The sequence below is a fragment of the Corythoichthys intestinalis genome, chromosome 1, assembly GCF_030265065.1.
Source record: "Corythoichthys intestinalis isolate RoL2023-P3 chromosome 1, ASM3026506v1, whole genome shotgun sequence".
In the NCBI taxonomy this organism is placed as follows: domain Eukaryota; kingdom Metazoa; phylum Chordata; class Actinopteri; order Syngnathiformes; family Syngnathidae; genus Corythoichthys; species Corythoichthys intestinalis.
In genome coordinates, this window is record NC_080395.1 from 33,350,522 (window position 1) to 33,368,665 (window position 18,144).

General features: G+C 38.8%; 1 protein-coding gene across 1 annotated transcript; it reads right to left on the reverse strand.

Moving 5' to 3' along the window:
* Positions 1 to 23: 23 nt before the first annotated feature.
* Positions 24 to 16,800, reverse strand: fbxo22 (F-box protein 22). The gene is made up of 7 exons (XM_057833454.1): positions 16,591 to 16,800; positions 16,235 to 16,367; positions 11,150 to 11,237; positions 10,982 to 11,074; positions 7,445 to 7,597; positions 7,200 to 7,362; positions 24 to 1,753 (listed from the first exon to the last, which is right to left on the reverse strand). Exons 1-7 carry the CDS (start codon positions 16,719 to 16,721, stop codon positions 1,360 to 1,362), a joined length of 1,155 nt encoding a protein of 384 aa, XP_057689437.1. The 5' UTR covers positions 16,722 to 16,800; the 3' UTR covers positions 24 to 1,359.
* Positions 16,801 to 18,144: the final 1,344 nt, after the last annotated feature.

Consider the following 18,144-nt stretch of genomic DNA (forward strand, 5'->3'; position numbering starts at 1 on the left):
CACACAAGAACGTAAACGCCTCATTTTATTTTAGGTCTTTATTTGAGGGCAATTTAAGCAGATATGATTTTGGCACGTTGTGTAGAAAAGTGCACCCAGATGAAAACGTTATTAAAAAATAAACATTTGGATGAGAAAGGTAAAAGTACATTTCCTACCATGGAAGTTGTACTAATCAGTCTGTTGTGATTCAATACAAAAACTATTTATCGTATATAACGAACATTTAAGAATTAAACATATTCGGGCTTTTCATACCAATTCCTCCATTGTTTTATGACTGATTGAAATGCCAAACTGACTGCCATTGACAGCGACAGGCGTCCGATATATTTAAACTGGACGTCTGGCACCGTCAATGGCAGCCAATGAATAACACAAAAGCAAGCAAAAACCCCTAGCTATTTGTAACAGCTCATGTCTCAAATCTCAACATTTTAGGAACGTATCTGGTTGATTCAAAGATTGTTATAGTAATCTTAAAACAAAATATCTCAACCCTTAAGGGTCTAAAGACAGCAGCAGCTAATATCAATATTTATGTGACAAACAATAATGGAAATTGCACCTTCATCAATTAGGAACACAGAAAGTCACCATTCTAGAAAGGAAGCGTGTGGAACTTTAGAGTTGTTTGCTTTTAACACTCTGACCATACAGTTGCCATTTAGAGCAGCATACCCCTATTTTTGTTTACAAAGTCTACATAAAAGATGGGCTAAACAACCCTCAAGCGTAGTGCCAGGATGAGGAGTCAATGAAAGCCAACACTGGAGGGAGGGCTTGCCTCATATGGACTCTTACATTTTTTTACTATTTCTCCCACAAATTATGTGTCTGAAGTTGTGGTCGCAGTTTGCCATGGTTCAGTCTAAAAAGGAGTGACTGAAAAAGAAAAATGTCAGCATTTTTTATATAGGCAACGTAAAATGGGGCATCTACTCACATTTAGGATAAAATCTCAAAAACACCTTCCTGTATGCGTAATAGCCAGAAGTTCCAATACTTTTGTTCATATGTCAAAACTCCATAGACTTTGTGAAAGGAAACCATCAACCCTCTCATAGGAAGAAAGTGCTTTTGCTAGACCAGAAACTCTTTAACAATAAATCAGGCTTTGTTTGTTTTTAAGCAAAAGCCCTGTAAGGTGACCCAAAATTCGCCTAAAATGTTTAAGCGACATCTTTTTCACATATTTTACAAGTAGGACACTAAAAGAGATGCTCAGTATTATCCTATTGTACTGTAAATTAAGATGCAAAGGAGTTCCGGCGGTTGCCATTAAAATGGCAACTGAAGGATAAACTCCGATGCATTCCAACTAATTTGTAAGGTCAAATGTTTGCTTCATTTTATCGATCAGCCCAGGTGAACCAGAGTCATCACCGTGGTATACTCGTGCTGCAGACAGTCCGTGTCGTCGTCACACAGCGTGTAGTCGTCTTTGACGATGCGGTCGCAACCGATCTCGCCGTTGCCGAAAAGGCCAAAGAGTGGAACTCCAGGAAAGACTTTTCGGAATGCGTCGGCCTCCACGTTGCGCTGGTTGTTGTAGTAATTCTGGCCTCGACCCACGCAAGCGAACATGAAGCCCAGGGTGTTCTTTTCCGGGATTTTGGCAGCTTTTAGCCTGCGGATGGTGGCTTCAGCTGTCTTGGAGCTGCTGACGTCCTGGTCCAAGAGCACTGAGGCACCCTGCACTTTGGGGCCGCTTAGGGCCAGACCCACCACTCCGTACGCACCTCGGCTACAACTACAAAAAGTAATCAAGTCAAAGATGGACCAATTCAATGGGGCATGTGATCTTAACAACTTAAAATATTGGCAGTGGCAAACATCTCCGTACTGTAATTCCTCAAGAGTGGCCCGTTCTGATAGGTGGTGTGTTCCAATCATAAAAATAGTAGCAGTGATACAAAGGTTTGTTGAAGCATTGTCAATCAATCCAGATACGTTAATTGCCTCACATATCTTCCAAAACAAACACTAACATAACACAACTGTCAGGTCACATCTGTAAAAGGGTGGAATTGAAATGAAATAAAATTTGATGCATTCATCAAGAAACAATAAGAGGTATGCAATTCATTTCATTATTTTTGGAGGGGGGCATACAACATAAGTTGAACTTACTTCATATTTATAAACATACTTTAACAACTACTGGATTTTATCAGTGCCACAGTGGTTTCTATGCCATAATTGCTGGGTAAATTAGAGATAAATTGCGAAATTGAATCTTTCACTACTAAAAAAAAATAATAAGTGCCATAATACAAACTTCCGCTTTCCCTCTCTTAGGTGAATATAGTTTCAGTTGGTGCCACTAGGTGGTAGTAATTACATTTATTCTGACTGACAGTCTTTTCACCTTAACACAAACTCACTGGGAAATCACATTTGTAAGTTGTAAATGTTCTTGAAAAATTATCTTTTGGTCAAGATAGAACAAGTTCACGTCGCGAACAACGACAGTTAACTTTTAGAGCTACACATACTGGAGTAGTTTAGATGAGTGATTCCCTACCAGAATGCCATTGCACACTGGTGCACTGTGAGATTTTTCCAACATAAATTTGTCTTGGGTTGCGAAAGGCTGTGAAAAATAAATTAGACTGTAATCTCTTAACTGCTCACTAATAAATCAGTTTTTACATGTATGATATAAAGCAAAATTGTGTTTTCCACTTGAACAAATACAAGTCACACTGAAAATTCCTACCACTTTCTCTCCTAACAGGAAAAATGGTGATAATAGGTTAGGTTTTACCAAGTATTTTTACTATAAAAGATTACATTTTTACCACAACATGCTCTGCTTTCAGATTTTTCATGATATCTGTAAAGCTTTAGTTTATAATGAAAGGTATGTAAATAAACATGATTCAATTACATTAACAATGATAAATCAGCTTTATCCCGCTGTGGCATGAACCTTACTCTGGACAGTGGTCTTAAAGTGCATACGACAGGATAAAAAAAATCTTAAATAGCAATATTATGGGAATTGCAATCATATTTTGAGACGATTCGACTATATACAAAAATTTGGCAACGCGCAGATGATGAGAAATTAAGTCTTTTAATATGCCGCTAGCCACGCCTACCATTATAGGGCTCTAGCGTCCCTAACAGGAGGATGACGTTGGCACGGTCATGGTTCCATCTGATTTAGAATTCAGCCCATTGAGGGGGAATTATAAAGACTGCGGAAAATGCGACAAAGAGAGCAGCAAAATGTCATTGTTTCAATCTCTCTACTCCAATATTTTTCCAGGATATTCTTTTTATCGAAGTATTTTTCCCCAATTGCTAAATAAATGGTATGGTCATGACAAATAACAGTCCTGTGCTAAATGGAATATGAAATATATTGCCACCGTAGTTTGTCCGGCTTTTGTCATTTCCCTGCCCCGGCTTCGGAGAATGTAAACAAACCAAGAGGCGTGACAGCTAGCCAACATGGTAACCCGAACCGAGTGACGTCTCAGTCTTATTTTCGCTTTTCGAAACGAAAAAAATCACACAAAACTAGCCCGGATCATGATGTCACACGGCGGCGGGGTTGTCATTTGTCTTAGCTGATCGGTAACCTGCCTGGCGGCGAGCAGGTTAGAGCTCGTCATTTCCCTGCTGCCGGCAGAGGGCTCGTTTGCCGGGAAGCAGCTGGACAATGACCGCCGGACAAACCGGCCGACGTCGAAGGAGCGTGTAGCTGCCACATGGTCAACACGAATATGGCGTGAAATACTGCACGCTGAAGACGCAAACACTGAGTTTTACAAGAGCGCCGTGCAGTTGCTGTGCAGCTAACATGGCAGGATGTGTCTGAGGAGAACTTTTCTCTATGTCCGTCCATGATCAAATGTAAGTAAATAGTCCTTTATTTAAAGACAGTTTGTAGTGTTTATTTTGTAACCGCTGTATTCGCGGCCATTTTTAAAACAAAGTTGCAATTTCTGACGAGGTTGAAAATTTGACCGAACACTGGGCACACAAAGAGGCCAATAGGCCGAGTATAGAGGTGGGGCCGGTTGTTGGCCGAGTGGCATTCTCGGTGGACAACCACCCACAAAATGCAAGCCACCTCCGTTTTAAGACGTGTGCCATGATCCCAGTATTTGACATAACACAAAATACGATGTTTACTCACTTCCTCGTGAGTCCAATGGTCCCACAGTCGTAGGGCTTGTTTTGGCCAATATCCATGGAGAACGAGAACCTTTTGAAACCCAAAAAGGCTCACACGCCTCTCCCTGGTGCAGCAACAATTTTCTGCAGCACATTTGGCTGGCGTGATGCGAAAAATAAACGAATTAATCCGCAAAATCAGCTGAATCCGCAGTCCATCTGCATGCTATAAAGCAATGCTGTATTGTGAGATGCTGACCCAGGTGACGTCACCTTCACGTTCTTCCGCAAAACAGGAAGTTATTCATTATTATGGCGCGGGATTTAAAAAAATTTAAGAAATATTAAGATCGCTTCCACACACGTCCAAGCGGTCCATTTCTGTCAGGAGCATAGAATGCCGCGTGAAATATGATATAAACATGCTTTTTGGTGTGATACGCACTTTAAGCATTGTTCATGAACCATCATATATGATGAAAATAGTAGGGCTGTCAAAATTAACGCATTAACGGGCGTTAATTAATTTTTTAAATTAATCACGTTAAAATGTTTGACGCAATTAACGCAGATGTCCCGCTCAGACAGATTTAAATGACAGTACAGTGAAACGCTCCCTTGTTGTTATGGAGTTTTGCCGCCCTCTGCTTGCGCTTGGGTGAATGACCATCTCCCATATTGCCTCAAACAGATTACAATGAGGCCGTTTATGGACATTAAGAGTGAAGAGAATGCCACCGGCCGCTTGGGGGCAGCGCCGTTCCATACTCATGTTATTTCTTCTCAATGTGGGAGAATTAGTAGTTGTGAGACATTTATGCTGTATTCACAATGCAATGCAAATTGCTATTTGTGCTCCACACATATTTCGGTAAGTTTTCTTTCTTTTAGCGGCAATTATGTGTCTCTTGTTGTATTTTGGGTAAGATATGTACAGATATATGTTATACAGTAAAGGCGAGTGGACACAGGCGTTCTTTGGACCGCGCAGTTTATTGGCAACTCCTTCACAACAAACATACAGTGGTAGGCATGTGCCGGTATGAGATTTTGACGGTACGATAACCGTGAGCAAAAATACCGCGGTTTCACGGTATCACGGTATTGCAATTATAGCTCCAAAATTTTGAGATGTATGGGTTTAAGAAAAAAAAGAAAAAAAAAACTTTTTTTCCATTGAACAGGATTTTTTTTTCAAAACATATTTGCAAATTGGAACATGAATATAATGTGAAAATAGATAAATTAACAAAAAATAACAAATATTTTATATTAAAATAAATAGAACCTAGACTATACCCACAGCCACAGCTCAAGTTGCTCAATATTAGAGTAAGAACAAGATAATTGCTATAAAAAAGTAAAAACACTTCAAAATAAAAATATATACTGTATGACTTTTTTTGAGGGGGGGGAGCTCAAGTGAAGTTTCGCCATTTTCAGCCACTGTGTCAACTCTGGTCTACATGATGCCATGCCTTTGTGTTAAAAAGAAAGAATTCATAAGTTAATTAAAGTTAAGTTAGTTAAAAATGTATAAGTTAGTTTTATAAATTAGTTAAAATGTAAATATTGTTGAGGAAAGGTTTCATCTACAAAAAAAAAAAAAGTGAGGAGTGAGACCTCCTTTCTCAATTAGCGATCTTTGACGCGATCCTTTTTCTTCCCCCCTTCTTCCACTCAAGCTTGTTTCTCACTCAGCGGCTGTGAGACATAAAATCTCGACGATGTTAGCCTAGGCTAACATTCGTCTTTGTAAGTTTTAGTTAGTTTGTATACTGAATTTGAAAGGAAAATGTGTGTTTTGTTTTTAGTGAACTTTTTAATGGTGCTACTGCTATCCTGTTGAACCTAATCACACGTGGAAAAATCTAATTGTACAACGTTTTAAATGTATTCATTTGTATATTTCACCACAATTTGAGAGCTCAATAAATTGAAGAAAAGTACGCCTTGTGTTTGGAGGGTGTGTTTTTGGATTTGCTGGCTGTTTAGCAGAATAGCGTCACTGACACTCACGGCAACAAACAGGGGAAGGGTGAGCGCTGCCGCACCAAGCCACTTCGGCTGCATTTTGGCACATGAAAAATAGAAAATACCGTACTAAGGTATGACGGAAAATTTTAGTGATTTTGAAACCGCAACGTTTTCACACCACGGTAAACCGTGAAACCGGTAACCGGCACATGTCTATACAGTGGGGAGAACAAGTATTTGATACACTGCCAATGGGCAAACCCATTGGCAGTGTATCAAATACTTGTTCTCCTCACTGTAAGTATCGTTTAGTGAAAGCACAACAAAAATAATATTACTATCTCTCCAAAAAAAAATAATGTTCACAAAAAGAAAAGCACTTCAGTCTATAGTAATGAGGCCCTATTCTGACATAGTTTAACAACAACGCAAAATGAACTGGCATTCCATATCAAAATAGCTATGCAAAATACACGTAAAACTTTTCACTCTATTTTTGTTATTGTTATTTTTATTCTTATTATTATTATATTAACTCTACTTTTGATTGACAATTTTACAAATTTTATTAAAACGAAAACATGAAGAGGGGTTTTAATATAAAATTACTATAACTTGTAACTATAACATTTATCGTTTAAGAACTACAAGTCTTTCTATCCGTGGATCACTTTAACAGAAAGAATGTTAATGCCATTAGTGGATTTATTGTTACAATAAACAAATACAGTACTTATGTACAGTATGTTGTATGTATATATCCGTCGTGTGTCTTATCTTTCCATTCCAACAATAATTTACAGAAAAATATGGCATATTTTAGAGATGGTTTGAATTTCGATTAATTGCGATTAATTACGATTAATTAATTTTTAAGCTGTAATTAACTCGATTAAAAATTTTAATCGTTTGACAGCCCTAGAAAATAGATTCAAGCATATCAGTTTATATAGTTTCTTACAAAATTGAATTGTACATTTAAAGACATGGCCCCTAATAAATACCACGTGCTTTCTGTTAAATAGTAAATAAACACCCCTTGCCGCTGCATGAGGAAAAACAGCACACACATAAGAGGTGCTTGTTCTTACCAGAGCCTGGTGGGAAAGACACTTTCAACAAGACCGCCTGCAATCAGAGCTTTGCTCTTGGCCAGCGGCTCCAGGATTTCGTTGAGGAAGCGCGCACCCCCGGATTTGTACACCTCGTAGACAAACAGCAGCACCACTCGCAACTCTGGGTTGTCAACTAGTCCTATTGGCAGAAGACCATTAGAAAATTGAATCGACTTCAGTAGAATTTATGCTTCTGCGGTGGCTCGCAAGTCCCTGCTCACCCGCTTCTTTCAGAGCATTTGGAGAGAGGGATTTCTGGCAGAAGTGAAACGGCCTGATCTGAACACCCTCCATGTTTGGGAACATGATGGCAAAGCCGGCCTCTCCTTCCTGGTGCTCCTCCGGTGGCCTGGAGTGAGAGCCAGTCGGAGTTACTGTGAACACACAAAACACACAGATATGTCGGTATCCTCAATATTGATTCAAGAGTTCAGATCTCAAAATGTAGCATGAATACGTTCTTTTTCAAACATCTCTGTGCTTAGTAAAATAAAAGTAAAACATAAAAAATTATAATTCTTTGTGTACACCAGCTCCTCAATCTTGTCTTTGAAATAAACAGTTCAGTATTTTGTTGTTGTGCTAAAGAAAGCGTGCATTACAGAAAACCTTACACTCAGGAGTCTCATTTCTCTTACAAGCTGCACTCTGTGGATCATTTTTCAGTGGCCTGCAGTCTATAACCAACATGCATAAATAACTTGTACTCCAGGCTATAAGGAAACCTATTACATGTCATCTCAGCCTTCATGCATTGCCATACATAATCCAATCACAGATTTCCTCCAATTGAATTAGAGCCAACGCAACCCCGCGCTGACCCCCCCAGCAGCAATATCACCAATAAATGAGTGTTATGGCAAACAGCCGCGGCCACCATTAGACCTGATAGACGACTGCGTCCTGACAAGCCATCATCCCCGGCATGGAGAGCCCGCCTGATGGAGAGTCACTTCTTCGCACGGTTGTGATTATATAGAGAAATGGTGCGCGTGGGGCGCTGGAGACAAGGCTATCTATCAGGAAGGGGGGGGGGGGGGACTCCGGAAGAGGCAGGGAGGTGCCAGCCCTCCTTATGACTGGGCAAGGGCGGGGTGAATTACTACTGAGGTGTCTGGGGGGAAAGACAGTGATCCCTCTTCGCAAGTTGCCTGCAAGGTGTCAATTATTCCAGCGCACAAGTTGTAGATTCTTTCTCCACTGTTAGGGGAAATGGCTACCTACAGTTGGCATGCAAACCAGTTTTACGGCAGCAAATGATTATCTTTTTATTCATTTATTTTGTCACTTTACAAAACCCGGGGAAAAAAGTACAGTATATTTCCTGTATATTATATGGAAACGAGCATAACAGTTTCTACGGTTATCAGTAAATCTAAGTTAATGCTTTTTAATGCCACTTTTACTGACATTTTAAGCTAATTAAATGCCCATGCCCAACTGCAGATAGTTTCACACACACAAATTGTAAGTAGAGTAATTCAATAATGACTTTTTACCCGATATCCCAATAATGTCCAACTCCAAGAATGGCGATATTAAACCGATACCGATATATGTGGTCATGGACTTAACATATTATGGCCAATTGTATTGTGATACCCCACCCGATTACCGGTTACCGGTTTCACGGTTTACCGTGGTGTGAAAACGTCGCGGTTTCAAAACCACTAAAGTTTTCCGCCAGACCGTAGTACGGTATTCGCTATTTTTCTTGTGTCAAAAATGCAGCCTGGCGCAGCAGCGCTAACCCCCTCCCGTTTGTTGCTGTGTGTGAAAGTGAACGCTATCGGCTAGCCAGCCAGCTTACCCAAAAACAAATACTCCAAACATAAGGCGTACTGTTCTTCAATTTATTGAGCTCTCAAATCGTTGTAAGTGTAATGTACAAAATTAATGCATTTAAAATGTTGTACAATTAGATTTTTCCATGTGAGTAGCTTCAACAGATTAGCACCATAGAAAAAGTTCGCCAAAACCAAAACACACATTTTCATTTCAAATTCAATATACAAACTAACTAAAAGCTTACAAAGATGAATGTTAGCCTAGGCTTAGCTGAGAGAGCAACTTCGTTGAATGTGACAGCCGCAGAGTGAGAAAACAAGCTTGATTCGCTTGAATGAAGGGGAAAAAGTGATAGCGTCAAAGATCGCTAATTGCGAAAGATGATCTTGACCTAAGCAGAAATCCACGTTCGCTGGATCAAGGAGAGGTCTCACTCCCAATGTTTTTTTTTTATTGTTTTTTTTTTTTTTTTAGATGAAACCTTTCCACAACAATATTGACATTTTAACTAACTTATACATTTTTAACTAACTTATGAATTCTTTGTTATTTTTAACACAAAGCCATGACATCATGTAGACTAGAGTTGACACAGTGGCTGAAAATGGCGAAACTTCACTTAAGCTTTTCCACCTTCAAAAAAAAAAGTCATGCAGTATAAATTTCTTTAAAAAATTATTCAGAAGTGTTTTTGCTTTTTTATAGAAGTTATTTTGTTCTTGCTCTAATCTTGAGCAACTTGAGCTGTGGCTGGGAGTATAGTCTATAAGTTATATTTAGTTTAATTTTATTTAAAATATTTTTTTAATTGATAATTTATTTATTTGAACAATATATTCATGTTCCAATTTGCAACTATGGTCTGGGAAAAAAAATCCTGTTAAATTGAAAAAAGTTGTTGTTTTTTTAACCCATACATCTCAAAATTTTTTGGAGCTATAACTGCAATACCGTGAAACCGCGGTATTTTTGCTCACGGTTATCATACCGGCACATGCCTACACCCGATACTTTAATGTTGATAAATATAATAACTTCAAGGTTTTCCAAGAAAAATTCTGTGAAAAATAAGGGAAGAACTTCAACTGAAGTTATGGAAAAAGTGCCTATATTGCACCATTATATTTATTTTTTAAATCAAAATAGTACAAACATGAGTGTTGGGGGATCAAGTGCAAAGTGCCAATAAGGCACTACCATATCATATATGGGTCACACAGTGCTTCTGGCTCAAAATACAATGAATGAGGTCTGTAATGAGTTTATAATTCATTATTTTTCCAATCATTTATTGTTCATTTAATATTTGCAACATGAATGCAAATGGTATGCTCACACAACAAATCCCAAACATTTTAGTTTAGAGACATCTAATAGTCAATAAGTATAACTGCTGTGCTAAGCTGTGACCAGCCCTTGAACAAAGGCAGAAGAGTTCTGCATTCACTTTGAAGGCAACATGCACATTGGTCCATTAATATGATTCTATCAAACTCTTAACAATTCTTATAAATTATGTAAAAAATAGTTTGGTTTTAACAGTCAGATTTACATAATTTTTAATGCCTCGATTTTTTATTTTAATGCTTTTTAAAGCCTGAGTTTGGACAAAATAAATCTAATGACTTTTAATGCTTTTTAATGACCTGCATAAACCCTGCATACCTGCAAGTTGATGACCTGGTATTTTAAAGCCGAATTTGCTGAATTTTTTTTCTTTAAGGCTGGCCTTTTCAGACAAAAGTACAATAAACAAATAGACTGGAATGCAGTGGTGACATTTTGTATGAAGAAGCTGTAAAAACCCAACAAATAAAGTCTTTCCAGCAACAGGTGACTACGCCTGCTTGTTCTAAAGTTCTACATAAATAAGAGCCCCATCATTTGTTCATCCCAACAATCTCTGCCAGGAAAAAGTGCCCACGGCTGTGCAAGGTAGACATCTTTGGAACAACAGAAAGCAAACTCACAGACGATGCCCGGTGTAGTAATGCCCATGACATCACAATTCCTCGGGAAGACCTGAATGAGCTCATCAACCGGACTGTGGCTGCTCCTTTTTGCTTGGGAGAAAAAAACGAATAGCTTACAGCCGGATCAGTTATCAACCAAATTCTGCTGTAATATCAAATACATACGTTTCTTTTGTCTATGGCAATAAAAAGGAAGTTTGAAGGCCTCACAGTCCATCATTGCTAGAACAATTTTGGGGAGAAGAAACACTTTCTGCAAATACAAAAAGTGCTTATGTTAAAGACAGTGGAAACGTACATAAGAATTAGAACACTTGCAGAGTTGTTGTAACAGGATTGTAATTTTAAATCGGTAATTGCAACTCATTTGTAGTCCTTAGACAGGAATAATTGACATTCACTGAAGAAAATATGCAAAGTGGCTTATTCTATTATTTCATTGTTGGGGGCTATTCTTCCATAATGAAAGGTTATAATAACATCACGATTGAAGATTTATTTCAAGATTGATGCAAGTTATCAGATTTAAAAAATTGTTAATTTAAATGTTCATAATGCCAAATTAATTAATTCAGTGCCATTGACAGCGACAGACGTAAAATCTATTTGAAGCTGAAGTGGATCAGGTTTCCGTACCATAGTCAGCGTTAGATGAAAGGCTGTTTGATTAATCAATTTTGAACTGTTACGACTTTTCTGTTTAAAATAATGTTAAAAACGTTCCGGTACGGTAGATTTTCAAAACCGCACCATTTTGGTTTATCTAAACCTCCGTAGTTTCCTCTGCAGTTCCGCTTCCTCCAGGGAAAGCGCTCAGTTTTAAACAACAACCATGGCTACTGGCGATTCTGCTACGTTTGCCCAGCCAACTTTGGACACAAATTGCATAACACCATGAGTAAGTGTATTATCTCATGATGTACTTATAGTATGAAAGATTGCTGCTTGTAGATTACCGTAACTAAAAGCATGCCATGTTGTTTTTTTGTTTTAATACAATAACATATTTTGGCTAAAATAAATGCATAGGTTTACGTTTGAAATTTTAAGCTTGATGTTCATTGTTCATTGGCCCGTTAATATGTTTGACCTGACGTCTTTTGTAAAGATTAGGTGCTCAGAAACCTAAGGGATCACTCTGTTTGTTACCTTCACGGGCATTAGGTGTGCATATTTGTGTTTGTTTAGACAAAGTGATTTCCACCTTGCGTATTGTTATTTATAAGTGGCAGTTTGCACTGATCATTGATTTATGAAAGTAGGACAAGAGAAAAATGTGAGAGGACGTCACCCTAAGCGCGGCAGCCTACCTACCTCACCTGACTGACTTGATTAACTGGCTGGCTAGTTGGTTGGCAAACTGCCATGCTGATAGACTGTTTGGTTTAAGGACTGATTGACTACCTTTTCTCATGTTTAATTTGGATTCAAATGGTATATGCACTTTCTTCTTTCATTATTGCTTTAATTAAGAACAGAGCTGGAGTCTGTTGTATGAATAAAATTATTTTAATCCCGAGGGATTGTTCTGTGTGTATGAACAGAGTTAATTCACTGGAACTTTCAGTTCTGATAAAGAAAAGGTAGGTTTAAATAGAAGACAGTACAAATACTTAATCATTATTTTTATTTTGCCAAGAAACCTTGATCGATATTGGAATATTGGGTTTAAGAGAAAATAATCGGGATCGTTTGGCAAAATTGAACAGCCCTAATTAGACGCCCAATCAATTTTGACTGGGAGGGCTATCAGCGAATGTTCACTCAATTATTATTATTCTATTCAATCACAGCTTTTAAGTTAATGAATTATGATTGAAATAACCATTCGAATATTTTCAGTATATTACGCAGCAACAAACATAATCAGAAAGTTTCATGGGAATATCTGAAGAATAAAGAAAATGAGAGGACCTTTTTGGGATGAAAACTATGTCTTTTTTTTTCAATGAAAAACTAAGGATGTTGATTGCCCACCGTTTATAGAATTGACAGATTAATAACAGTCTTTTTTTTAACCTTTAATGTTCTATTAGTGTCATTGAAAAAACAATATTCAACTTCAGCCTTCTTTCATTCAAATTAGCATGTAACTAGAGCTGAAACGAGTACTCGAGCAACTCGAGTAACTCGAGTTTAAAAACTGATCCGAGTAATTTTATTCACCTCGAGTAATCGTTTATTTTGACAGCTCTAAGCATCACGTTTTGCTCGGACTACTTTTAATGCGGGACAACGCGCTGTCACGTGCGGAGAGGAAGAAGGGGGGGAAAAAAACTTACTGCAGCCGACAGCCGCCACAAACAACGCCGACGTTGCTAAATACTAGCCCGTACGATGCTACGTTGGTACAGGTAGCGTCTCATGCGTCTCATAGAGATCACATGTATGTTGAACTAGATGCTAAATGACAGACTCGGCCGCGTCTGGGCAGCTTTAGTAAACAGCCGCCATCTTAAAGCAGTAGAGCGCTAAGCGCTAATAAAGAGCGCTAAGCGCTAATAAATAAGATTAACGTTCCTGTTCTGAAGTCACGTTAGCCCTGCGGAGGGCTAGCTTTCTATTAATTATGACCACTGTCGATGCTTGGCTAACGTGTCTTACATACAGGCTTTAACATAACATAGCATTGTGGAGTGATGAGGGTGTAAAATAAAAACTTAATCATGCTAACTATCAATTTTAGCTCAGTAGTCATTGCTGGATAAAACACCAAGTAGCACTGGTGCTAATGTGCTCCAATACAGCCTGTATCATACATTTATTATGAACACTGCAAAAACTCAAAATCCTATCAGGACTTACAGTTTAGACTAACTTAAAACTTAACTAGAACTTAAAAATGGCTTGACACAAAGAGAAATTCAATTGAAAGACGTGGGAAAAAATCCAAACTTTTAAGTGATGTGTGTTATCAAGCGTAACGGCATTTTTAGGTAAGATATATATATTTTTTTTTGTAATAAGATCTAAAGTTTTTTGAGTGAAAGCAGTGAATTAGTCTTTTTTTTTTTTTTTTAAATTCTAGTTACATCTGAGATGCAATTGTTGGCTGTTTTCAACAATATACATCGAAAATAAAGACATTGATTGACTGAAAATGGTTCAAAATTAGATGAAATGTCTTGTTTTCTCATGTATATTTATAATTGCTCACCTAAAAATATATTTGTTTTATCCGATTACTCGATTAATTGATAGAATTTTCAGTCGATTACTCGATTACTAAAATATTCGATAGCTGCAGCCCTACATGTAACAATTCAGATTTTTCTTAACACCATATATCAAGTAAATGGAACAAAAAGGCACACTCAGTTACTGCTAGATTTAAAATTTAGTATATCATTTAGTGATGCACGATAATACATTTTTCAACCAATACCGATAACTTCCTCTCGTTCCAGCCAATAAGTGATAACCGTTAATGTCAAGCCAATAATTCTAATGAAAGATATATGTAAAATTTTAAAGTATACAGAAGCGCAAATATTACTGTGCAAAAATAGAATTTATTGCTCTTTTTTTCCAACATCAAACAAGTAGTAAATTCCAACATCTAAATAATGACAGATTGCCTGACATAGTATAATGGTAAACTTTTGGCAACAATTACTTATACAGTGAATACCGAAGTTGCACAAAAATGCTTTTAAAAGTAAGCCATTCCTCACATATATAACATTACTGCACTGCAAAAACGCACCTTCTTAAAACTCTATTCTATTCTATTGTAATCTATTGGAAATAAGTTAAATTATCGGCCAGCGCTTTAAGTATATTTCACTGTAAGATTTCTTGAAATAAAAAAATAGCCATCTGAAAATAAAATTAACAGCCTTATTTTAAGCAATAAATTATTACATTTAATCCTAAAAAAAAAAAAAAAAAAAAAAAACTTGTTTGTCTGAAATGCTTTTTATTCAAGAACAGGTATGGTTCAAAACATTTGAAAGCAATTTTTTCTTGATTTAGGTGGAAAATGACTATTTTTTTTAGATGTAAGGACTTAAGAACAAATGGTAATATTTATTTCAAGTAAATGGAATAATCTGGTGCATTCATCTGTTAACTAGTCTTTAACACTCAAAACAAGATGGACAAAATTTTTTGACTAGATTTAAGAAAAATGATCTGATTAAGACGTTATAAATTTACAGCAAACTGAATGCATTACTGACTGACTGACTGACTTCTTTTGAGTGTGGTTTGGTACGTTGAAATTATCATCTAACCACTGTGCCGTCATGATAAGCATGCTTACTTGACGTCACTCGTCCAAATGTCTGTGATGAAACTGATGTGATCGGCATGTTTTTCAAGAAGAATGGTGGTCTATAAACTGCATTACTTTTCCATCCAAGGCTTTGGCTCTCGAGTCACTTCGGTAAAAAACACCTCTCGTCTGACCGAGCCTGGCATCTCCTCCCGCCTGTGCTCTTCATTTCGTCCGGCCACAAAGTGAACAACTCCGCCCGGTCTCAGTCTCGCCGTGTTGCTTAATGAGTTGAACCGGAGATGAGTGGCGGCGGCGCTGCCGTCAAAAGAGTCTCCAATCGTCACAAGCCTCGTAACTTAGCTTAGTTTATATTTGTTTACGTTAGCTTTAGCCTACGCGCTAGCAGCAGCCTCGTTCCAAAATGATAAAAATATAAATATTCGTTCCATAAATCTTTGTGATGCAGCTTTGAATGGCTGATCAGTTTAGTGATGTTGAATGAGTACAGTTTCTTTCTGCCTCGCGGAACTTCTGCAGCGCATGTTTTGCAGATGGCAAGAGCGTCCTTTGTTTCACACACGGAAAAATCAACCCACGCTGGTGACAGAGCCGCCATATCCAACTGCCTCAACCATGCCGTGTAACGTGTCGCTCATGCGACAGGGGCTTCAGAGGGAGGATGGTTGGGGAGGCGGCGGTGTAGAATTGGACAAAACTGCTTCGACTGCGCACATTTGGAGGCTAATTCAAGTATATATTTATCGGATTGCATTATCGGTTGTATTTTTTCAAATCTAGATTATCTGTGTGACGTCATAAATGCCATTATCGGCCGATAATTATCGGTAACCAATATTATCTTGCATCTTTAATATCATTAATTCTATTTATGGCCATTTTTTTCTTTTTTTTAGAAACACATTTATTGTGATTGACATTTTTTCACAGGAGTTCACTGCACGTCCCAACTTGTACACAATCGCCACTATGTGAAATGACATTAAGGCCAACGTGTGGTTGCTTAACTTTACCTCGACCTCCTCATACAGGGTGTTGCAGAGGGCATGCACCTCCGTAGTGGAGGGTCCACAAGCAGACACCCATGTCAACTGCTGTTGAGTCCTCAAAACTCTGCGGGCACAGTTGCTCCATAGCCTGCATACACTTTGGAAGAGAACCACACGAACAGTATTAGTTGCGAGAGAGATACACGTTGCTGACAACTGATTAGAAAAAAAAACAAGTACATTTTGGTTTAAACTGACAGCAGCAATATGTCCTGTTAGTAAGTGAAATAATAATACAACAATACTTTCACTTCCACTTTCACTCAGCCATGTTGAACACCCGTCGAGTTTTACTACTTACGCAAAAAATGTTTCCATACCTTGCGATTTTTAGGAGAGACTTGGTCGGCACGAAGGTTAGAATTCGCTCGACGACCTCCACAACATTGCTGAGAACGTAGGTCGCCTTGCTGTCTGGTGTAGATGTGTCGAAACCGGTGTTATTGTCCATTTTCTCTCTCCCAAAGTAGATGAAGACGTACACAACGCTGCTCCGCTGTGATGTTACATTTGACCCGGAAATGCTAGAGACAAGGATGTTTTTTAATAAACCACACTGCCCCTATCGGGTAGGAGTAATATCTCAGCGAATGACGCTTTAACGTGTATTGCCCCTCTCCAGTCTAAATGGATTGGACGTCTGTCGCCGTCAATGGCAGCTAGTGAGTTAGCTAGTAGTAGTACCAAAATGCAAATTTTACTTTCATGCACGAATTGTCATTTTTAACGCTTACAGGGCACACATTTAATTCAATGGCTGCGATTGACTGGAAAAGGCTTATGAACATTCGTTCATTACGTAACATTCGTTCATTCGCCCCACCCAGTCAAAATGGATTGGACGTCTAGAGCCGCCAGTGGCCCTGAAAGATGAGCATTCACATCCAGTCCTCCCAGATTAGATGAGTTGAATGTCTATCACAATCAATGGAACGGCATGCACTTAGTTAAATGCAATGGGGGGAGAAATCAACTTTAGAGTGTTACTTTGTGCGATAACCAGTGTGTATGTCTCTATCCCACATTTTGTAACTGTCAATGATACCGATGATGATGACAATAAATATTTCATTCATTCATTCGTTGTTTCATTTCGTTGTACTTGTTTTACGTACTCATTATTTTTTTTAATCAACATTTATTCATTGATTTATACTGTATTAATTGATTATGTTTTAGAAAAAAAGGAATAATTGAGTCGACGGGTTTAGGTTCTCTTTGCACAAAAACTCAATGATTTGGAAGACTATTAGGCAAGGCAAATTTATTTGTGTAGCACAATTAAACATAAGACAATTCAAAGTGCATGAAGATCCATGAGCAGAGATAAAATGATTTGTTAAAGTCACTATCCTGCTTCTGCCTTCCTCACTCTTTTCTGCCCGGTATCCTCCCTGGGCCCCGGTGCGGGTCACTGGTCAGATGCCTGTGAGGTGTCGTCCACTACGAGTGGGGACCCTGTCCTGCACCGGGCCTAGTGGGCCGTTGGGGTCCCGCGGTGTGCCGTGTCAGTTGGGGGGGTTGCGGCGGTGGCTGGTGCCTCAGGTGGATGGGTGATGGTGGGGGCGAGCGTGGGGGGCGGTGGCGCGTCCCCTCATCCCTTCCCTGAAGACCGGTTAATGGAGGCCCGGATGGTCTAGGTCCAAGGCGGATGACGGCGGCCCCCTTGCTGGAAGTGCGGGAGGAAGGACGGGCTGTGCTGGCTCAATCCCCCCCTACCCCCCCCCCCCCCCCGATTGACTGGGGGGTGGCCATGGCCCTGGGCCGGCCCCTCACAGCATTTCCACCTGTGTGCAGGACTATCACACGTCTGATGGGATTCATGCATGACTGGGTGCAATTAGACACACTCAAGTGGAGAAACTATCGATGCC

Excerpts from the sequence above, each read along its gene's own strand:
- fbxo22 (XM_057833454.1), bottom strand. The coding sequence starts at position 16,721 with ATGGACAATAACACCGGTTTCGACACATCTACACCAGACAGCAAGGCG. Across the intron at positions 16,368-16,590 it reads TCTCTCCTAAAAATCGCAAG|TGTATGCAGGCTATGGAGCA; the intron begins GTATGGAAACAT and ends TCTCTTCCAAAG. Across the intron at positions 11,075-11,149 it reads TTGCCATAGACAAAAGAAAC|CAAAAAGGAGCAGCCACAGT; the intron begins GTATGTATTTGA and ends TTTTCTCCCAAG.